Genomic DNA, 24,992 nt, shown 5'->3' with positions numbered 1-24,992 from the left:
CCATGGTCCATGGAGGTCACACTTACTGGTCTGTACTTCGTAAATCGTGTTTTATCAGGGTTTTTCTCATGATCTTGTCCATTAACTTACACACCATGGTCCATGGAGGTCACACTTACTGGTGTGTACTTCGTAAATCGTGTTTTATCATAGCTTTTCTCATGATCTTCTCCATTAACTTGCACACCATGGTCCATGGAGGTCACACTTACTGGTCTGTACTTCGTAAATCGTGTTTTATCAGGGCTTTTCTCATGATCTTCTCCATTAACTTGCACACCATGGTCCATGGAGGTCACACTTACTGGTCTGTACTTCGTAAATCGTGTTTTATCAGGGCTTTTCTCATGATCTTCTCCATTAACTTACACACCATGGTCCATGGAGGTCACACTTACTGGTCTGTACTTCGTAAATCGTGTTTTATCAGGGTTTTTCTCATGATCTTCTCCATTAACTTACACACCATGGTCCATGGAGGTCACACTTACTGGTCTGTACTTCGTAAATCGTGTTTTATCAGGGTTTTTCTCATGATCTTCTCCATTAACTTACACACCATGGTCCATGGAGGTCACACTTACTGGTCTGTACTTCGTAAATCGTGTTTTATCAGGGCTTTTCTCATGATCTTCTCCATTAACTTACACACCATGGTCCATGGAGGTCACACTTACTGGTCTGTACTTCGTAAATCGTGTTTTATCAGGGCTTTTCTCATGATCTTCTCCATTAACTTACACACCATGGTCCATGGAGGTCACACTTACTGGTGTGTACTTCGCTGGCTTGGACTTCTTTCCCTTCCTGAAAATTGGCTCCACAGGAGCTCGTTTCCATGACTGTGGTACACTTCGGTCCTTCAAGAGTTTGGTGAACATCGTCCGAAGAGGTTCTTCATGGGTTTCCCGTAAAACACCTCAGTGTGTCCCAATGTGGTCCTGGAGACTTGTCGATGTCCGTCGTGTGTACAACAAGGCAGTCGATGTCTCGTGAAGTAAATACTACCTCAGACATCCCCAAATGTTTTTTTTTAGTTGTGGTGTTGATGTAGCTCAAGTAACCTCCCCTTGAGTCCTCGAGATGCTTGTGTATCCCCCTCCCCCCCCGTGACGATCTTTTGGCGGGAGATGACGACTGACGAGGGAGATGACCGATGACGTGTCACGCATGCGCATTGAAGCGCGTGGCTCGCTTCGTGTGAGGAGAACCGCTCGCCGCGTCTTCGAGGACGAGCCGGTGAACGCGGCGGCTTGAAGAGCCCGGGGAGAGGCGGACGGAGCATTCGAAATGCGATCTCAGCCGGCCCACGCTGCGCTGGTCGTGGCGCTGCTCGCGTACGTGTTCGCGGCCGAGGCCGTGCAGGTGAGCAAGGCCAGCATGGCGTGGGTCCAGTCCAGGTACCTCGAATCCGCTAGTCGAGTGCGGTGTAGGCCGCGATTTTTCTCCACATCCCAGCAGAGCTGCTTGTTATATTTATTTATTTATTGATATCCCCATAGTAGGCTTTTCCATGTCCATGGCCCCTCATGTACGTGGTGAGTATTTTATCGGTGAGAGATGTCGGGGACGAGCCGAGGGGTAATTGCGCTGTGTTGACTGGACCGTCGCCCTCGGGACCCACTGGAGATGTCGTCCCAGCCCCTGAGAGGTTCGAATCCCTCGATTTTTTTTTTTTTGATGAATCGGGCGTACTGTACTCTGGGGGGCAGAGAGAGCCGTCTACTCCTGCTTCCATTCCCTCCCTACCCGACTATAATCGGTCCGATTGGTGTTTCGCTGGTGTGATGTTGGACCTCAAGTCGGGTGTCTTGTCTGTGGACGTCAATGACACAATTCGCGAACAGTAGTCGAGTTATCTCCATCACCATGAACAAATAAAAATTCCTGCCCTCATCTTGAACGTAAAAAAAAAACCTGGTCAACCGGTTCGTGAAAGACTTGGAGGTGGTGACCTCCCCGGTGAAGTCTACAATGCGGGAGCAATCGTGTCCGTTCGATGGTAGTTATGCTACTAGTTGTAGTGGTAGGTTTTATTTATTTCGTATGCAGCCACTGTGGCTGCTGGTTGCATCGTTGCTGGGAGTGTGGCTGTGCCGCTGATGCAGTGCCCCCCCCCCCCCGCCCCCTGTTTTCAGTAAGCCTGTATTCATTTTGCCGACCTCAGAAGGATGACAAGCTGAGTCAACCCACCCGGTGTTGTTAAACGGTACGACAGGAGCTCGAAGATCTCCAGCCAACACCAAGCTGTAGTGGTAGTAATCGTGGAGTACTTGCGGCGAGGTCACCATTCTTTGGTTACGAGATTGGAAAAGGACCAGATAAACTCGCATTCCAACCAGGTGTTGATAGATAATCCATGTCGCCTTGCCCACTGACCCTTTTCGATGGTGATTCTTGGTGGACATTTCTCCCAAGTCTCCATTTTCCATCCTTCCCTCAATATCTATCTCGGTTTCAAGCCACCGCTCTGTCTCCCAGTCAACATCCCTCACTCCTTTCCGCACCCGTTTGCCCTTGCCTTGTTTCACAGCCGTTATCAGCATCATTCAGGTTACCCAGGTTAACAACCTGGAGGTATGGACAGGGAATGATGCCTTAAGACCCGAGCTCGAGTTTTGATGCTCGAGTCTCAACAACTTGAAAGTTCTCAATGAGATAATAAAATGTGAGTCGACTCTTGAGTCGCTGACTCCAGTAATTTCTGGAAAGCTTTACCTGTAGATTGCTTTGGTATTACGGATAATCCCTCAGATAGACATAAAGTTGGGGACACTGTCCACCACCATGAACTGGTGGACATTCACGTAACGTGCTCGTGTCTGGAGCGCATTCTCGTGTACTGTATGTCGACTTGTTGAACTCGGAGGAAGGGTTCTCGGAATGATTATCACCATTGAAATTCCCCTTGGCTGAATGAAAAATTAAACCTTATAAGTTACTTCGGGAAGGATTTTTGTTTTTGGTTCTGTTTTGCTTCTATGAATAGGAGGAAGTTTGTCATTAAGGAACTGCAGCAGTGTCCAATTCTATAAATAGGAAAAAATCTTGCCATTAATTGCAAGAGGAAAATATTTTGAGAGGTTAAAAACAATACTCTTCTTCCTCTACCAATTATTCTCACTTTATGGGGTCGTACAGGGTGTTGGGAGAACGATTCTGGCTGAAGACTTTCACAAACCAGCTGCCCATGCCTCATGTTCAACAGTGCCAAGGAATTATGATATTGTTCAGGGTGTCGGAGATATCTTCCCTTGTCTTCTCCAAAACACCGTGGGATCTTTAACATCCACCGACAACTATCGATGCTGGTGAACGCATCCTCCAGCTTAACGTCCGACTGAGGGACGTTGCCCACACTGATGGATCGTCATGCAGGCAAAACACCAGGGTGACAGTTTATAGCCAGGCCGAGATTCAAACTCGGAGGCAAGTGTGCGTACGTTCCGGCTATGCTGCTGGACCCAATACCTTCACTTCCCCTTCCCAACAAAGCAAAACAAATTTGCTCAAAACAACATTGTATGAGGAAATGAATGTGCCTTTTGAACCTCAGAGAAGCCTTTCCATTCACTGATTGGGATACCACAAAGGATTTCCTTATTGTGGCTAAAGAACAATATGGCTTTTGGCTGTTATGGTTGTGTGAAAAACTTTTGAAACCTCTTGAATGTTTGATCCACAGAACCAACACCACTATTCACATAATTGCATGTAATCGGGAAATACGTTGCTGCATTTGGGTGGGATGAGCAATAAAAGCTCAAAATGCAATTCACATTCGCTTTTGGTACTTGTCTATCGAACCCAGCAAGGCAGCGATAAACTCAATTCAGATCTGATCATTGTGATTGCTGGCAGAGTGCCCGGTCGACGGGCGATCTTGTTCCAAGCGTGCAACACGTTCTTCTGGCAGATCCCTTTATATATTTGGCGGTGTATCGGCAAACAGATCGCTGCCTCGATTGCTCCCGAAAATAAAAATAAAAACCGGGTTACGTACGTGAAACAAAAACATGCGTATTGTTTAGGTGCATATACAATACGTCGTGGTTATATCGCTCAGATAGTTCCAATTGTTCCGACCCCCAACGCCCCCTAAATGAAGAAAATTCCAAGATGGACAAAAAAAATTGTTCTTCAAAACCTCATGGAATCAAATGAAACTTGTCCCCACATAAGTTCAAGGTGGCCTCCTTAATGCCTGAAAGTTTCGCGGCTTCCTCTGTCAAATCCTCTAAATAACAATCATTATATATATATATATATATATATATATATATATATATATATATATATATATATATATATATATATATATATATATTATATATGATGGCCAGGGAGGCAAAAACACCTCCATGGATTGATTCCTTTCTTTCGGAGGGGGTGGAGTTGGGGAAGGAGAGGGGGTTGACTTTAATCTTCTTGTATTCAATCGTGTGTTTTTGATGGATGTGTATTTTGCTTGTCTACCTTTGATATCTATCTACTTATTACCTCTGCCACCAAATGTGGGCAGAGGTTGTGATTTCAGCTCATCAGTGTCTGTCTGTCTGTCTGTGAGCAAGATATCTCAAAAAGTTGTGGACGGAATTTGGTGGACAGGTTGGGTGTGTGACAAGGACGAAATGATTGAGAATTTGGTGAAGATTCAGATCCGGATACGAGAATTCTTTTTTTCGTGATTCTTCAACATTGAGGGATAGAACCAAAAACAATATATAGCATGACATCTCAAAAAGTTGTGGACGGATTTGGGCGAATTTAAGTGGACAGGGTGGGTGTGTGACAATAAATAATTGATTCTATTTTGGATTTGATTGAACTTACAAGTTGTTGAGACTCGATTCGGATACGAGAATTAAATTTTTTTTTTTAAGGATTCTTCACCATTGAGAGATGTAGCATGATATCTCAAAAAGGTTATGGACGGATTCGGACGAAACAAGGTAGATGAGTTTGTTCGGTGACAATAACAAGCCGATTTAGATAATGGTTCAGGTTAGGCCGGATCTGGATCTGATCAGTGGATACAAAATGTAAAGAGTTCATCCTGGCGGAGGTATGCGCTCTACCGAGTGACTTTGTAGTAATTTCATGTCATCCTTGGCTTTAAACGTTTATGTAATTTCCTGTAGTGGTTGTTTTAATGTTGTGACCACAAGTCGCAAAAATTTAAATTATCTTGCCATTAAAAACTTTCCACGACAATTATCCGACCGTGGACGGAACGTCAATGACATCATGCAGTGTTTACGTCGGTAGAAACTGTAATACATAGTTAAATCAAACCTGTATTATTATATGGACATTTGAATCCTTTTCAGAGGATATTATGGCAACCTAAGCTGTCTGATCCCTTTCCCCAAATTGAACCAATCGAGTCTGTCCAAGTAGGACATCAAACGAGTTTTAAAAGGGGGAACAAAGGTTCCTTTTGTTTGTTTGTTTGTTTTTGACCCGACTATTGTGTACTATTACTTTGCTTTTTTTTTTTTTTGACATTCGAGCCTTGTTTTTGTTGGAGATCATCATGTGCCACAAACCGCCGACAAATAAATAGCCCGTCGTTTCGTACCTCGCATTTGCTTTCAATACCGAGGAGCACGTTACTCATGATCTGGCCTTGTAAAATTTGGTAACAACAAAAAATACCATATAAGGGAGGAATTTCCCCACTTTCAACCTGACCAGAGCGTGCCATTTGCTGCATGCTGTTGAGTGATGAGATCGTTTGTCCGTGTACAAGAAAAACATTGGGAAGTTTCTCAATGTGACCCTGATGCAGTTGATCTGATAATACAAAGTCTCGGAAAGCACGGCTAAAGTTTTGTGTGACTTCATCAGTAGATTGCTGGGAACATTTTAACTTTGTTTAAATTGATTTTGCTTTTTGTTTAGTCGGTGCAGTTGTGAGGTCGGGTAAGAGGGGCGGGACTGCTCAGATGTGGAGTACTTGCCTCTGAACCGTCGGGTCGGGGTTCGAATCCTAACCTGATGAAGAACCCTCACTCCGGTGCTTCACAAGCAGGCTGTTGCATCATTCGGTAAACGGTCCTTCGGACGGACATTAAGCTGGGTGTCCTGTCTGCCAACATCCGTTGCTCGATGTCAAAGATCCCATGGGACCTTTTGAAGAGGAGGATATATTATGTGCCAGCACTGAGAGAGTATCTACCATACCTTGGCCCACGGAGGGGAATGGCAGCGCCATACGGCCCATACAAATCCATAAAAACGCTACCATGTCTCCAAGTTCATGGGACGTACCGAATCGTATCAGAAATCGTTAAAATCCGAGATATTTTCCACTTTGTGATTCTTCACCATTGATAGATAGGGCCAAAAATGATACGTAGCACGATATCTCAAAAAGTTGTGGACGGATTCAGACGAAACTTGGTGGACATTTGGGTGTGCGACAAGGAAGAATTGATTCAATGTTGGTGAAGTTCTGGATCCGGATCTGATAATGTTTTTTAAGTGATTCTTTACCATTGAGAGATAGGGTGAAACGAATATATAGCACGATATCTCAAAAATGTATTGGGCCCGATATGTTCTTGTGGATCAGGCATTGCATGGGGAGCATGCGCTCCACCGAGTGCCCTTCTAGTTGTAATTCTTTTCGTTAATTGTGAAAATAATTGTTTAATTTATTTTTCTTCAAGATCTAAGTCCTATGGAGAAGTTTGTGCATATATTCCACGAAGGAACAGCAGGATATGGTTTGTTGTTGTTCGCGTGCAGCCTCTGACTGCTGGTTGCATAATTTTTGGGGCAGTGGCTGTGCCGCTGTTGCAATGCCCTCTGTTACTCGTACAGTGGTACTCATTTTGTCGACCTCAGAAGGATGACAGGCTGAGTCAACCCCACCTGGTGTTAATTCAATGGCAGGGGCTCAACCTAACGACCCCTAAGATCTTAAGCCAGCCACCTTAACCATTAAGCCAACACCAGGCTTAACAGGATATGGTGAGACATTGTACTCTTGAATCATGTGCGAGTACATCACTTAGTCCATCCACAGATGAACCCCGTCTGTGAGGTTTGAACCTGGGATACCAGTATCATGAGTTGGGAATGTCAAACAGGCCATTTGCCGTCAGAAAATTCCATTTTGTTTGCGTGTGATTTTATATGTGCACAAAATTTAAATTTCCTAGTGTCCTTTGTAACCCAAAGCAATCGACTTGACTATGAATACATTTGGCGGTGCCATTCTATTTTCTGTGCTTTCACCTTCTTTTAAACCTAAGCACTGCAAGTTGAGCAAATCTTCCTCATGTAAGTGCGTGGTTTTAACCGTCCTCCAAATATACACCAATATTTCCTCTCATATGGATCAACTCGTAATCGTCCATCCCAAATCTGTTTCTCATCTGCGGCATTTTCGACTGTCACCATGCCAGCTGCCTGTGGGTTAGCTCGGCAGCAACCAGCCGTGGCATTGCAGCAAAGGCCTTCTGTGACTGTGGGCTTGACCCATAGACTTGCATCCACCAACTAGACTGTGTTCCACATACAAAAGAGATGGCCACATTAGAAAGCTTGGCCGCAATTACCATTCCGGGCAACCGAGCTCAGAGAACCCGGATGTGCTCATGAGTTTTCACGTGAAAACTCTGTGGAAAAGCTTTGCTCTAATCCACTAGTTCTACATTATTAACTCGGTCTCCCTGCCTTTTTTTTACTATTACATGTATTTACATTTTCTGTTAAAGGTCCAGAAGATTACCCAGTAGTGAGAATGAAGGAAAATGGTGAAGGAGAATTTGTAAAGTATTAATTAAACGAGCAAATACCATCTGTCGCTTCGCTGACGGGAATACTGAGGGGGGAGAGGGGGGAGAGAGAGAGGAGGGGTGGGGGAGCGAGAAGGGAAGGAGAGTGAGGAGGGGTGGGGGAAGGGAAGGCAGCGAGAGGTGAGAGGAAGGGAAGGCAGACGTGCAGTGGAGCGTTAATTACGATGCATACCGTCTCATGAAAATGCTTCTGCAGAGAATAACAGTGAAGATGGAAGCAAAATAATGTCTGAAATACATTTTGTACCAGTCATACTGTAACGAATCTGGCAGCCATTTGCACACAAACAGACAGCAGTCCCCGCAGTTCAGTTATTTCGGTAAGTATGTGTTTATAGTCAGGGTCCCGTCCTTCTGTCTAATGGGAATTTCGTGTGTGCGCTACGAGTTACTTTTATAGTCAGGTTTTTTTTTATATCTTTAAATCTTCATCCTTCGTTTTCGCACCATCGCTATCCATTGCCCACGTGCAGCGTGTCACGTACAGGGGTGAAGTTCCCACCGCCCACTGTGGGCCCGACCAATGAGGGGCAGCCACAAGTCGCCCGACAACCCCTCGTCCAGTCTGGAGGCGAGTACCTCAGAGCGTTGCCCTCGACCCGTGGGGGAGGGGGAGGAGAAGAGAAGGTTCGCCCTGTCGTCGAGAAAGAGGAGAAAGAGAGGAAGCCTTGTCTTGCCTGCTGGCGTCTCGTCTGGTTCGTTCCCGTGCTGGCTGGCGTCCGTGGCATCGTTCCTGGTCCCTGGTGCTTGGTGCTGCATTGTTGGCAGCGGGTTCGAGTCCCACCACCGGACAAGCTCGACCAGACCGCATGAGGCGAACAGGTGCAAGAATAGGCCCCTGCCCTCAGCTCGCCTTCCCTCCGAGCTGAAAGGCCAAAATAAAGACCCGACGGGGTCCAGTTCTTTTAGGTGTGTGTGTGTGTGTGTGTGTGTGTGTGTGTGTGTGTGTGTGTGTGTGTGTGTGTGTGTGTGTGTGTGTGTGTGTGTGTGTGTGTGTGCGCGCGCGCGCACCGTCCTGTAAGTAGAAACTGTCTAAGTGCCCTGTGTTCATTGTACATTACATTTTCATATTCGGATAACTCTGCTCTTTGTGTGCTCCCCTGCCCCATTATAAATAAACCCCCCTGTTAAATATACCAGCTCGTTTTCTGTGCTTTCTTTTACTGACCAAGCACGGTGCGTATTGAGAAATAGTAAGGCCGTTGGTGCCGTAAGTTTTCATTGGGACCGGCGCGGCTCTGATAACTCCGCTCGGTTACGCCGGATCCGAGTCGGTACCTGCGACTCGGTTCGGACAGAGTCGGCTGAGGGTGTGATTTCCCCAGTAATTTGACGACGTGGGTACTTAGGTATATTGAAATTTGGCTACTGACCCTACCTCACGCCATCAGAGAATTGGCGATCATGGTCTTTATGTGACCCGTCGACCCCGGAGTTATCCGGGGTGACGACCTTTTAATTCTGGGTGTTCGGTGGGAGACAGCTCTACTGCTCCACCTAGTGGTCGTTTATCGCCACTGAACCCCGGCCCACAACAATACTACAAACATCACCCAGAAAAAAAACAACGTCCGGACATGTCCGGAGACAAACACCGTCCGGGGACAAACACCACCCGGACACGTCCAGAGGCAGACGCCTCCGCCCTGTAATGCCTAATCCACGAGAACATATCGGGTCCAATACATTTTTGAGATATCGTGCTATATATTGTTTTTGGCACATCTCTCAATGGTAAAGAATCACTTTAAAAGTTAAATAATTCTCCTATCCAGATCTGGATTTGGATCTTCACCAAAATCGAATCAATTCTTCTGTGTTACACATCCAACTTGTGCACCAAGTTTCTGCCGAATCCGTCCACCACTTTTTGAGATATCGTGCTATATATCATTTTTGGCCCTGTCTCTCAATGGTGAATAATCACTTTAAAAATTCTCGTATCGGATCCAGATATTCACCAAAATCTCATCAGTTTATCCTTGTCACACATACAATCTTCCCGATAAATTTCATCCGAATCCATCCCCAACTTTTTGAGATATCCTGTACACAAACAAACAAACAGACAGATAGGGGTGAAAACATAACCTCCTTCCACCTTCAGTGGCGAGGTAATAAAACGATTCATTAAACAAAGAAATGCTCTAAAAACAAAATGCAAACCTCAACCTTTAAGATCAATGGAAAAATTAGTACCTTGAACAACACAATCCCACACTTGCTCACCAACAGCTAAAAACAGAAAAATCGGGAAAAATTCATCAACAGCCTCGACCATAAAACAAACGGTGGAAAACTCCAGCGGACTACAATCAAACATGCACAACCCCTGTACCAAGCCACCCCGATCACACAAATCGGTAATCGATCAAGACTGTACAATCCCATACAAAAAACAGCAATCAGACAATCTCATCAATGACAACTCTTCAGTCGAAGTCACAAAACCTACCATTCGTAAAAACAGATCAATCACCAAAAGGCTAAACAAATTGAAACCTGACAAGGAAGCTCTCTACCTTACAATCAGTTACAGATACTAGAAGCACCCACTCCCTTACGGGAGTCACCAGGGGGAGTCATGTTATTATCTCTGTTTATACCACAGTGCCATAAACCTGCCATAAAGGTCATTTTGTTCCAAGCGTGCAACACGTTCTTTTGACACATCCCTATATTTGGGCAATGTATAGGCAACAGAATGCTGTCTTGATCGCTCCCAAAAATAAAATTAACCCAGGTTACGTATATGATGGGAAAACATGCGTACTGCTTATATACTCGTACATGTACAATACATTGTTATTATATAGCTCGGACAATTCCAATTGAAACTGCAACTCACCCATTCCTCCCAAAGGAAGAAAATGCCAAGATGGGTGAAAAGATGTTTTTCAAAACTTGATGGAATCAAATGAAACTTTCACATGCTTAACTTCAGGGTGCCCCATTCCTGAAAGTTTCAACTTGCAAGATCAAATCCTCTTAAAGGAGTCGTACGTACATACGTACATACATACATACATACATACATACATACTTGCTCCATTACATATAGATGATAAAAAGACCAAAAACTCCAATTCTACAGGACCAGACAATATCTCCAATATCCACCTGAAACATCTTCACCTTTCGTTCATGAGTGCACTAACTGAAATATACAACCACTCATGGACACACTCAATATGGAAAAAAGCGATCATTATACCAACACTGAAACCTAACAAACCTCCCAATAAGCCCCCCCCCCAAAAAAAATGTTGGGTTTCTGGTAACATGCTGCTCAATGAATGGGGTAGGTAGGGATTTTTTTATTTATTGTTTTTTGGACATGTTTAAATGGAAGTAGTACAGTATTTCAGATTTACATTTTTCCAACCAGTATGTGTATGTTGATAGTTGAAAAGATATGGAATCATGAACTTCAACATGTCCATCATGAGATACCAAATTAGGGGTAAGACATGATTGTGTACACAAGTCGGAGGATTCAATGACACTGATTTAGTATGTCTGCAAGGTTTCCTTTAAACGGTGAAGCTGATCTCAGCAGTGATAAAGACAGCACATCATTAACATGGCTCAACAGAGCACATGAAGGAATTGAAGAATCTTAATCTCCCAATCATCACCCGGGAAATCTTATATATTCAGATATTAGATCCTTTCCAGTTGATAAAAAAAATCCTACATTACACCCTTTTGGGGCATCCATGAACTATATACTCCTCAATATATGAAACATTTCCCAACCCCCACCCCAAACCAATGCACTTAAAATTTAATCTGCATAACATGGTTAACATAGCAATTGTTATACACCCCCACCCCCCTGCAGATACCCCCCTCTCTCCCCCCTTCCTCCCCCCTCCCATTTTCTCCCCTCTTTCCTTCGCCTCATCCCTCCCTCCTATCTCTCTCCCCTCCCTCCTCCCTTTCTGCTCACCTATCCGCTTCCCCCGCTCCTCTCTTCTCCTTCCACTCCCCTCCTCCCATGTCTTCCTGTCAGCAAAGGTGGAAGTACCTTTGACAGCAATTACAGCTGTGAGTCTGCTGGGATAGGTCTCTACCAACCTTGTACACCTTGATTGGGCAATATTTGCCCATTTTTCTGTACAAAACTGGTCAAGCTCAGTTAAGTTGCGTGGGGAGTGTCGATGGACAGCAATCTTCAAGTCATGCCACAGATTTTCGATTGGATTTATGTCGGTGCTCTGACGACCACTCAAGGAGATTTATCTTTTTGTTCCTTAGCCACTCCAGTGTAGCTTTGGTTGTGTGCTTTGGGTTGTCATGCTGAAAGGTGAACTGACATCCAAATTTCAGCTTTCTTGCAGAGGGCAGCAGGTTTTCCTCTCGGATTTTTCTTTATTTTGTTCCATCCATTTTCCCTTCTACCCTGACAAGTGCCACAGTTCCTGCTGATGAGAAACATCCTGATAAAATGATTCTGCCACCACCATGATTCACAGTAGGGATGGTGTTCTCTGGGCGATGTGCTGTGTTGGGTTTGCGCCAAACATAACATTTTGCATTTAGGCCAAAAAGTTCCACCTTGGTTTCGTCAGACCACAAAACTTTTGCCACTTGGCTTCGGAATCTCTGGAGTGTTTTTTTGCATACCTCAAACGGGATGCAAGGTGGGCTTTTTTGAGTAATGGCTTCCTTCTTGCCACCCTACCATACAGGCCAGACTTGTGGAGTGCTTGGGATATTGTTGTCACATGCACACAGCCATCAGTCTTTGCCATAAAGGCATGTAGCTTTTTCAAAGTTGCCGTTGACTTCTTGGTGGCCTCTCTGATCAGTCTCCTCCTTGCTTGGTCATCCATTTTGGAGGGATGACCTGATCTATGCAGGGGCATGGTGGTACCATATGCTTTCTCCTTCTTAATGATTGTCTTGACTGTGCTCCAAGGGATATTCAAGGCCTTTGAAATATTTTTATACCCATCCCCTGTTCTGTGCTTTTCCAAAACTTTAGCCCGGAGGTCTTTTTAAAGCTCCTTGGTGCTCATGGTTGAGTCTTTGCTGTGACATGCACTACCCAGCAGAGGAAACCTACAGGAACAGCTTATTTTATTCTGAAATAATTAAAATCACTACAATGTAACGCAGGTGGAGGCCAATTAACTTGGTGTGTGATTTTGAAGGTAATTGTTTCACCTGAGCTAATTTACAATTGTTATTATGAGGGTGAAGGGGGAGGGGGTGGACACTTATCCAACCAAGATATTCTAATTTTGTATTTTTAATTAATTTTCTGAAATTTGTAGAATTTGTTTTTCACTCGTAAGTTGTGGGTTATGATGTGTAAATAAAGGTGGGAAAAGTCTGATTTAATGCAATTTAATTCTAGGCTATAAGACAACAAAAGGTGAGAAATTTGAAAGGTGGTGTAGACTTTATATAGACACTGAATGAAACATCCAACTGCTCATCATTACTCTCATATCCTCAATATTACACCTCCTCCCTCACAAACAGTTCCATGCATCGTCGCATTCACAACTATCATCACTGTCCATAGAACATCGTCCCTCAAACAACATCCTCAACCACACTTGCCCTCAAATCCACTTTTCTGAAACAACACTTCGTCGTGAGTCCATATAACCAGACTACGATGTGGACATCACTCTTGTCTTATGCAATATCAACATAGGGTCCAACCAACATGACACTAAACCCAATATGTCCCCTTTGTCTATCCGCCCCACAAACCACCACATATATTATGACTTACTTCCTCTCCCTGTTCCAACACAGACACCTCTCAACATCTCTTCTACACTGGATCGAGGGGAGTGTCCGGCAGATGCTGTTGGAAACTTGAGGTCCGTCAGTCTCTTTGCTTGATGAGGGACCAAGACTACAACAATAACAACAACTATAATGGCACTTGGTAGAGTGCATACCTCCCCCAGACTGAACAATTTATGTTTTGTATCCCACTGATGGGCTGGACCTGCATCCAGACCTTAACTAAAATCTAATCGGCTTGTTCTTGTCACCTGCACAACTCTTCCACCAAGTTTTGTCACAATCCGTCAACGTTTTTGAGATATCATGCTATACAGTACAGTATATCATTTTTGGCACTAACTCCCAATGGTGAAGAATCGCTTTTAAAAATTCTCAGCTCCTCATTCGGATTCGGATCTTCACCAGAATCGAATCAATTCGTCCTTGTCGCACCCCCAACTTGTCCAACAAATTTCGTCAGAATGTGTCTATAACTTTTTGAGATATCCTGCTCACAGACAGGGGTGAAAATATAACCTCCGTCCACCTTCAGTGGCGGAGGTAACATCACCTCTGTATTTGAGGGTAATGCAACTTGGTTGACCTAGACTGCAGATCTTTAACTTGGCTTTCCTCACCCTTGAAGGTCTTTCTGGCCTCAACAACACACTGATTCTCTAAGGCAGGAATTGAAAGGTTTGAATGAGACAGATGTGGATACAAATGTGGCTCCTTGACCATGCACCTTTGACCTGGGCCACAACCACATCATGACCTGGGTAGAAAATGAGGAACCAATCTACGGTTTTTCTCTCATTTTCAAAAACAACAGCAATGGTGGATGAATTTTATTGAGTTGCTGAAGAGCCAGTGTGATTATAAGAGGTGAAGAGAGGTAAATTGGCTGAGAGATTAATTGAGGATGTAATTGCATTGCTAATTAGTCAAACTAAAAACGTACGTCTTCCATGATGTGCATCTGGGGAATAAGTGTTGAAGCTGCAGTACGAAGCGGGTTCCTGTCTGTGTGTTACATTTCACCTGTTCTATGAGCCTTACAAGTTTATGTGATCATTCCCACATGTGCCGTGTACGTTTACAGCTCGCTATGGGTGTTGTGTGTTGCTGCCTAAACTAAGCATGTAAGCTACAAGTGGGATTTCAAATGATGTTAATTGGCAGTCTGGTGCTTTTGTCGTTGCGACGCCGTGCGGAGCCAGGTGTGTCTCCTTGTTGGGTGAATGAGTTTCATCAGTGTGGTTACCTGTAAAGGTTTTTTAAAAAAGATTGTGACATTGCTCCACATATTCTAAAGTAATCCATCCTTTGTCTGCTTGAAGTTTGGTGTTCGGTTCATGGCCAAGAATTTTACCACCGTTGTCCTAAAAATCTGTGACTCTGTATACGTATCGTTTAAACACTGCTGTTTGCTCGATGATAAAATAATATAAAAATAAAAGCTCAACATCTGAGAAACATGAGAACCTGAATATTCTTGAGGTCCTTGGAGACCATGGTCTGATGGGAGGGTGACGGGAAATGGGAAGGCATGGATTTTAGCCGTTGATATCGGAGGGGGTCTCAGCCTGGAAATTGTTGGCCTTTGGAAAAATGTTGTTTTTATAACTCTGCATTTGGTTTACCCTCGCAGGCTTCTCATTGTCTATCTAACTTGGCACGCTAAAGTTCATCTGTTGAGGTCAGTTTACCAAACAAACTTTAGTTCTCAATTAAAACCTCTCGACATTTTCTGACTTCCTTGGGACGTTGGTTTTGCTGAAATGTTGAATTCGGAACATCTCTTTGGTTGTTTCATCTGATATGAAGCTTGATTGCTTTTACATTAGTGAGGCAACGCTTCGTCATTGGAAGCATCGATGGAAAAAATCAAAACCATTTGGCCTGGGAAGTTTCTTTCGAACTTCAAAGACCTCCCCCTTCCACAAAAATAGAAGAATCGAAGTTTACCACTCCACCACACCAGATGACTCTCCCCAAGGTCATGGAATCGCAGAGCGTCTTATCCATATAACCCTTGTTTTAGATTTTTGTGTGTGTATGACGTCACTTAACAGCACTGCCAACAGCTGGACATCAGCTTGCTAATCCGTTTTTATCACAAGAGGGAAGTGACTCAATGGGAACTACATTTGGTGTAAAGCTGTGACTGCTCAGCATCTCGGTATGTATGCAGTCGCCAGAATAATGAGGATATAGATTGTAGTTCAGATGTCCTCACTTGGGATAGCAACTCCGGGTGATTTTATATATATATATATATATATATATATATATATATATATATATATATATATATATACATACATACATACATACATACATACATACATATATATATATATATATATATATATATATATATATATATATATATATATATATATATATATTGTAAGTAATTGGGCATTCACAATCTGTTTAACCCACTTGTGCTGAGGTTATGGGTTCGCCCGACAATGCCACATGTCCTGGCCGAATGCCCGTGGTCTGCAAGCATTTGGTGTGGAACGCATCATAGAGGGAGGTATGCAGCATGAGGGGTGAGGTACGGGTGAGAGCGTGCAGGCCCACCAATGCCGCTTTCTCCTGTTTTGACATCCAAACGTTTGTTTAAGCATTCCATCCCAGCTCTGCTGCCCTTGGGAGTTGCTTGCTGGCTAACCTCCTGGCTCGTTACTGACTGCCTTGCTGCGTTCTCATCAGTGTTGTTTCGCTAACAAAGCCAAGGCTTTCTCAGGAGCTTTGCAATACCATCTGGGTCGCTCTGCAAGCTTTGGTTGCCTTTGAGGTTGGGTGGTTTCATCTGTGGGCAGTGGTCACTGCATGGGTTCTTCAGCACTTTCTGAACCTCCTGGTTAGCCATGATCTTTTCATTTTGTTGCTACTATACTTGAGGATCACGTTACTTCATGAACGCCTCCTTGTGAACTTAAGCATCCAACTACCCTCAGGGTTTGTAGCTATCTCGGCTCTAGTGTCACGTTTTTGCAGAAATGTTATCCTTCAGCACAGAGCGCGTTTGTGGACTTCGGTCATTGCCTGTACGGATTTAAAAACAAAAATAAAACATTGCAAGAAAGCTGGTTATCTGACTCACAGTATGATATTTAAATCCACTGTTGGTGCTCTTTTGTCCCTGCCAAAGGATTATTCCTGAAATGCAATTTTCTCGATCAGCGTGAGGGTTTTCCCTTTGGAGACTTTTGTATCTTTTGCATCGGTAGCTTTGTGGGAGGGGTTGGGAAATGTTTTGTTTGTGCTTGGGAATCGTCACCCGAGAATGCTTCTTTGCTTTTGTTGACTGCGTTTCTTTTACGCAACTTTAATGATATTACCGTTGACTATCGATCCATAGTCTTTGCAAACATGACTCCTTCTCAGGCTTGTAAAGAATTTGGTAGGGCAGCCTTGATGGGTAATCTTTATTATTATTATTATTATTATTATTATTATTATTTTTTTTTTTTTTATTTATTTTTTTTTTTTTTACATCTTTCAGTGCTTTCTTAAAATGACAAAACATAAGTTTGATTTGATATTCTTTTGTCAGAAAGATGACGTGGTTCATGTGGACCCTGGCTCTGGAATGTACAGCGATGATGAGGGAGGAGATGACGGAGATGGCGAGGAAGAAAACTCAGGTTCTGGTTCTGGTACGATTAGACCCCTCCCCAAGCCCTCTGTGTGTCCTTCCTTTTGAGAAATGTAACCACCGAAGAACACATGAAACACTCATTCTCCATTACCAGTTTGTAACTCAATCTCTAATGTTCCAAAGTTGAGCTGACCATGTTCTGCGTTACACTCTATTTTCCTAAACGATGCTACTAAGTTGCTGGTTGAATTGCATTCATGAAGGCCCTGCTATTCTCTACCCCCCTTCCCCCCAAAAACTCTCACATTGGTTTGTTGCTTCATGCCTCCCCTCTCCCCTTCCCCCATGCCTCCACCATGTGCTTTAGGTTTCATGCCGCTATTCGTCACCTCCCACCCCTTGTTCTCAACATCAATGCCACCGGCTCTACGTCCGTCGCTGTCCCCTGCTTTGGTGACTTCATCTGGGAGAGCCCATTCTGAGGTGGCACCTCTGTTCCCCTTTGCTCCTCCTGGCCCTTCACCACCACCTCACTCTACCGCTGATGAGATCGAAACAGAGGCCCAAACACAGAAGCCAGACATTGATGTTCGGACACAGCAACAAACGGTAAACTAAAAAGAGCAATGAAATATTGCAGACCCTCACCAGGACTTTTTTGTGGGGTGTTTGTGTGCTGGTGTGTTACATATTTAACTAGAACGGGCACTCATAGAGCGCATACCTTCGCCGCCACTACTTTTTTTGTTCTTGGTATGAGTGTGGGGAACTGGTTTCATATGAATGGTCTTATGACACAAACCACATATCTATAATGTCATGACCCCCCCCCCCGACTTTCGGGGGCTACGGACTAAACAACAATCAACTCACGTCATTTTGGCGAGTCTTCACTCGCAAGCTCGGTGAATACAACATTTCAACAAGAGAAGGTAATCTCGTTTGATGCTGGTTTCATGCAAATCGAATAAGAATTGACTGAGTTATGCCGAAAACCGCATATTTTTCAAGGGCGTGACCCCCTCCCCCCGACATTTTACCTCAACCGGTGACGTGTTATGACGTCATTGTGTCACAAGATTGGGCATTAAATTCTGAACATTTTGGTGCTGGGTTCATGTAAAGTGGACAAGAATTGACCGCGTTATGACAAAAACCGCATATTTTTCAAGGTCGTGACCCCCCTGACCTTTGACCCCTAACCGGTAACAAGAGTATGGGCGTCATTGTGTCATATTGCATATCACAAGATGAGGCGTTGAATTCTGAACATTTTGGCGTTAGTTGCATGCAAATTGAATAAAAATTGACCGTGTTATCGTAAAAAGACGATTTTGACCTTTTCGTGACCTTGACCTTTGACCCGAACGATCCCAAAATCTAATCGAATGCTTCCTGGCTAATAACCAATCATCCCACCGAATTTCATGCAATTCGGTTCAATCCTCATGGAGTTATACGAATCACAAGATTACAAATAAATAAATAAATAAATACACGCCGACCAAAACATAACCTTTCGCAGAATGCGAAGGTAATAATAGATGCAATTAATACGTTCCAGTACGTCATTTATAGATATGCTCAATTGCTCATGCTCTAATTGTACGGATGTTTTTTTTTAAACATACTGTTGTGGTCAAGTTGATGTGGTTGCCCGGCTCAAATCCTGGTGAACTGCGTCAAAGCCGTCGCTGCGGTCACGGCGCAGACTGATTCGGTTGTCCTGGGTTGGATCATGTGTTTCTCCATCACAATACTGTGCCGAGTGAGATAACCCAGCAGTAGATGCGCCGTTCTGATTCGCTGCCTTGCATGTGATCTCGATTAACAACCGAGCACAGTCTTTAGGTGCATGGCATGGCACGGCCTCATTATAGGCGCTAGTCACCCGTATCCAGTTTGTCCTTTAAAGGACATGTACAATTGCAACTGCAATCAGAATTGCTCAAATTCACCCAGAGACAGAGGTTTTATAGTGTAATTGAAGAACACGGGGCAGGAATACAATTGGAAGCAAACGATGAACCATGAGCACCCCATGACCCTCTACTGTATGTGCGCCCACTGATCAAATGAACGAATGGGATCCTTAATTACTTTGCCTTAAGGCCTCAGTCATTCCACAGGAAATAGACAGTAGAGAGTGACAGACAGGACAGAAAATACCCTGGTCAGTGCCTGGCAAGACACAGCTGAACCCTTGATGAGACATGAGCAGGCAAAAACCAATATCCATGCCACAGTCTTTCTGCATGAGAAAAGTGTGTGTGGCTTGCTGAGTGGACATGGTGGAGACCGCAACAGCAGAGGGAGGGCCTGTTCAGGGGGAAACCCCACGGTGACGCACATGCAGCTTCCCCAGTGATGTTCCGGGTTTCTGCTCTCCCTCACGTGGGTTACACCCGCCTTTACGGATTCTGCCCCCACCCACTCAGATGATGCACTTAGACCTTCCCCTCTCAACCGCAATTTGTCCATGATTGGAACTCCCCCTCCTCCTCAGTTAGGATCAAAACTCCGCCTTGATCGGAACCGAAGCTTTTTCCCACCCAAACTGGCACCACCGGCCTGTCAGATCGCTTAAAAGACAGATTACAAAGGTAATAACATTAAAAAGGGGTGATTTAAGGGATGGCGGCTTTAGAGACAAACATTGGGGATGGGTAGACGACATATTTCTTTACATAAAACAATGCATATATCGTATCACAATTAAGTTACCTCACACTTATTCTGATACATTAAATATGGAAGAGAACTACTCTATCCTCTGCAAAGGTAGCCCCAATAAGTCGTCATTCCCACAACACTTAATTATGCATAATTAACACATTTGAATATGTAATCAATAGACATACTCATGTTCCAATTTATATATTTAATAGATTTACTGTAGTTGTGTTCCAATAGTACACAGTGAGGGGGAGGAGAGGGTGAAGATGATGGATACCCACAATTGCAGGATGGGGGAGAAAAGGTTGGTGACAAATAAGTATACATACTCAGGTTCCAATGGTATGTATTTAATAGACGTAATCACATTACATTAATACATAATTAATAGAAGTACTCACATTACATTAATACGTATTTAATAGACTTACTCACATTACATTAATACGTAATTTAAGAAGTACTCGCATTACATTAATACATAATTAATAGAAGTACTCACATTACATTAATACGTATTTAATAGACTTACTCACATTACATTAATACGTAATTTAAGAAGTACTCGCATTACATTAATACATAATTAATAGAAGTACTCACATTACATTAATACGTATTTAATAGACTTACTCACATTACATTAATACGTAATTTAAGAAGTACTCGCATTACATTAATACATAATTAATAGAAGTACTCGCATTACATTAATACGTATTTAATAGACTTACTCACATTACATTAATATGTAATTTAAGAAGTACTCACATTACATTAATACATAATTAATAGAAGTACTCACATTACATGTATTCATAATTAATAGAAGTACTCACATTACATTAATACATAATTAATAGAAGTACTCACATTGCATTAATACATAATTAATAGAAGTACTCACATTGCATTAATATAAGTACTCACATTACATTAATATGTAATTCATAGAAGTACTCACATTGCATTGATACGTAATTAATAGAAGTACTCACATTGCATTAATACATAATTAATAGAAGCACTCACATTACATTGATATGTAATTAATAGAAGTACTCACATTACATTGATACGTAATTAATAGAAATACTCACATTGCATTAATATGTAATTAATAGAAGTACTCACATTACATTGATATGTAATTAATAGAAGTACTCACATTACATTAATACGTAATTAATAGAAGTACTCGCATTACATTGATACGTAATTAATAGAAGTACTCGCATTGCATTAATACATAATTAATAGAGGTACTCACATTACATTAATACATAATTAATAGAAGTACTCACATTGCATTAATACATAATTAATAGAAGTACTCACATTGCATTAATACATAATTAATAGAAGTACTCACATTACATGTATTCATAATTAATAGAAGTACTCACATTACATTAATACATAATTAATAGAAGTACTCACATTGCATTAATACATAATTAATAGAAGTACTCGCATTGCATTGATACGTAATTAATAGAAGTACTCACATTGCATTAATACATAATTAATAGAAGTACTCACATTGCATTAATATGTAATTAATAGAAATACTCACATTACATTAATATGTAATTAATAGAAGTAGTCACATTGCATTAATATGTAATTAATAGAAGTACTCACATTGCATTAATACATAATTAATAGAAGTACTCACATTGCATTAATATAAGTACTCACATTACATTAATATGTAATTCATAGAAGTACTCACATTGCATTGATACGTAATTAATAGAAGTACTCACATTGCATTGATACGTAATTAATAGAAGTACTCACATTGCATTAATATGTAATTAATATAAGTACTCACATTGCATTAATATGTAATTAATAGAAGTACTCACATTGCATTGATACTTAATTAATAGAAGTACTCACATTGCATTAATATGTAATTAATAGAAGTACTCACATTGCATTAATATGTAATTAATAGAAGTACTCACATTGCATTGATACGTAATTAATAGAAGTACTCACATTGCATTAATATGTAATTAATATAATACTCACATTGCATTAATATGTAATTAATAGAAGTACTCACATTGCATTAATACGTAATTAATAGACATACTCCCATTGCATTAACAGGTAATTAATGGAAGTACTCCCATTGCCCCCTTTTCTATGCTTTCTATGTTTTCACCCCTTTCTGTCAATGCCTGGTTGTTAGCTTAATGGTTAGGGTGGTGGGCTTGGGATCCTAGGATCCTGAGTTCAAATCCCCCTTGGCTGTTGAATTGATAACCAGGTGGGGTTGATTCTGCCTGTCATCCTCCTGAGGTCGGCAAAATGAGTGCCAGCTTGCTGGTATCCTGTGTTGGAGTGACGGCCCATCTGGGATTGTGCTCAATAACCAAGGAGACTGCTTAGGCAGCACCAACGCCCTGCACAGGGTATGGTCCCAATGGATGGATGGATGGATCGTACGTAATTTACACATATACCCTTGTTCTGTGTGGACATACAGAGAAACAAGCAAGTGGGCCCAAATGCAATACCCTCTCCTCTGGCGAGGATAATTATTGATGAACCGATTAGATTTTGGGGTCAAGAAGTCAAAGGTCACAGGTGATGCAAGGTAAAAATGTGATGCTTGAGAATAGCTGAAGGGATTTAAATCATTCTTGGTACAAGTATGTATAATGATGTAAACATGAACTGATTATATTTTGGGGTCGAAGGTCATGTTGGATTTAAAGGGGAAGTCATATTGGGTAAAATTTATGCTAACTTGTGAACCATGATGGGATTGTGACCAAACTTGGTATAAGTATATAGTATGATGCAAAGATGAACTGCTTGGATGGTGGCAGCAAGAGGTCAAAGGTCAGAGTCCATGATAGGGTTTCGTTACTGTGATAACTTAAGAACTACTGAAGGGATCCAAGTCAAACTTGGTAGAAGTATGTATAATGATGTATCCATAAACCGATTAGATTATGAGGTCAAGAGGTCAAAGGTCGTGTCAGATAAAAATCTGATATTTGAGAACAGTTGAAAGGATTTAAATCAAACTCAGTACAAGTATGTATAATGATGTAATGATGTAAGGGGAGACATTTCTGTTGACGTCATAACTTTAAAGAATGCCATTCTAGTAAACTAGTCACAATTCTTGATTCAAAGTGCTGAAGCGAAATAACATTCAAGGTTGTGGAAACAAAAAGGTGCAAAACATTTATGTTGTGGATCTGCATTAAATAATACTTGTATGTATATGGGTGGCCAGATAGCGACATTATATGTCTGTTTGTACAATTAAAGAATACAAATGTACATTTGTATAACATTCTTGTAAAGTCTTCATGTGGCTCAGGTGGCATGAAAAGCCACCCAGCAAACAGATGGGATGCCGTCCAGGGAACTGGCCCGGAGTCAGCGAAGAGTTCCTGGGGCCCTGAATGGCTTCTTTTCTCTCCCGAGCGGGCTTCATGGATGGGACCTCAGAGTCCAGGGACCCTATCATGTGCCTTGCGAGCATGTGGGATCCTGTTTGCAGAGCATAGCTGGTGTCGCTGAACCTTCTTGCAGATCCCAGGAGCAGGTGGGATCCCGTCTGCAGATCCCACCCGCGGTCCCGAGACCCCTTAGCGTACCCGAGGAGAAGGTGGTGTCCTGTCTTGGCAGGACCTTTTCATGGACCTTGGGCTCACGAGTTGTCAAAAAAGACAAGAACGAATGAGATTTTGATGATCGTTCTTCCATATACTGATCACAATGGATTGACATGTATTGGTAGTGTATTTGATTCTCGGTGCTGACTATAAACTGTCAGTCTGGTGCAGTGCAGGCAGGGCATGGCATCAAGTATGGTGTTATGATGGGAAACAAATTCCTTGTCATATCTATGCCCAACTACGTGGTGGAAGCAGGCAGAGGTTCACTTGTGTTTTTGGGGTCACATGTATGTCATGAAATTTAGATTTTGATGAACTTTTTTTCTTGTTGATTATTAGTTTTGTTATCCAAGATCAAGTCAATTTTGTTCTGACATAATGAACACAGTAGTAATGTTTTGGAAAATATAGAGCATTGAAGCTATAAGAAATGACCTACAGATTGAGGAAGAAAAAAATGGTTGAAACATCTTTCTTGCACTGCAACACGCATGCACACACATCACTGAGATCTTGAAAAAACATCTCTGGAAATAAAATACAAACAAACTACAGTTGGAAGCTGTTCGGGGGTTGGTGACGATCCTGAAAAGAGTCCTTGGAACAAAATTGAGAACAAGAAAACTTCACAGCTTTGTCCATGTGGATACTTCACAGTTTGGTCCATGAATCATGATCCAGTGAATACTTCACAGTTTGGTCCATGGGGATATTTTGAGACCTGGGATGCCTTCCACTTCCACCTTCCAAGTTCCACCTTCTGAAACTCAGATATTGAGATAACAACCAATGACTGACACACACACACACACACACACACACACACACACACACACACACACACACACACACACACACACACACACACACACACACACACACACACACACACACACACACACACACACACACACACACATGCCAGCTTTCAACCACTTACCTCCAAATATGTTTCCTTATCTTCTTACCCAACAAATGCTTGTACCACTGATGTAATGTTCGATGCACATGACTGACTGCATGATTGTATCAGGTTTTTGCATTTGTTTTTCCACAGACACTTGGATCGACAACAGTTGATCTCCAGCACCATAGTACAGTGGAGATGGTTGTGGCTGTCAATGCAGGAGTACAGGAGTTTGCACCTGGTATTGAAAAGCCAAAAGTGGATTTGGAGATCAAAGTGGATACGGATGTACATGCTGCGACTGAGGAGACGAACACTTATGAGAGGAATTCTGACAAGGAGAAGGATTTAAAGAGACCAGAGGAGGATGTGGAAGGGGTCGTGGATTGGGAGGGAGAAGGGGAAGGAGAGGGTGAAGATGACGGACAGCCACCGTTGCAGGACGGGGGAGAAAAGATCGAAAGTAAGATAGTAGTTGTGGCACGAGGAAAAGATCAGGCAGAAGTTGGTTCCAGCTCAGCGCCAAATGAAGAGTTGGAAGACGAGTGGATAGTGGGAGATGAAAAAGAGGTATTAGAAGGGGA

The 24,992-nt window shown here is 42.5% G+C and overlaps 1 protein-coding gene across 1 annotated transcript in view; it reads left to right on the top strand.

Annotated features, from left to right (window-relative positions):
• The first annotated feature begins 1,164 nt into the window (after positions 1-1,164).
• The window catches only part of LOC147009562 (uncharacterized), a 25,202-nt gene continuing 1,374 nt past the window's right edge, over positions 1,165-24,992 (top strand). The window contains exons 1-4 of the mRNA XM_085861455.1: positions 1,165-1,365; positions 17,131-17,233; positions 17,543-17,784; positions 24,559-24,992. The exon at positions 24,559-24,992 is cut by the window's right edge and continues 80 nt beyond it. Coding sequence (XP_085717581.1) covers positions 1,291-1,365; positions 17,131-17,233; positions 17,543-17,784; positions 24,559-24,992 — 854 coding nt within the window. The 5' untranslated portion in view covers positions 1,165-1,290. The remainder of the gene's footprint in view (positions 1,366-17,130; positions 17,234-17,542; positions 17,785-24,558) is intronic.

The sequence above is a fragment of the Eptatretus burgeri genome, chromosome 17, assembly GCF_056783735.1.
Source record: "Eptatretus burgeri isolate ZD-2024b chromosome 17, Ebu_testis_v1, whole genome shotgun sequence".
In the NCBI taxonomy this organism is placed as follows: domain Eukaryota; kingdom Metazoa; phylum Chordata; class Myxini; order Myxiniformes; family Myxinidae; genus Eptatretus; species Eptatretus burgeri.
This window is presented reverse-complemented; position numbering and strand designations above follow the sequence as displayed.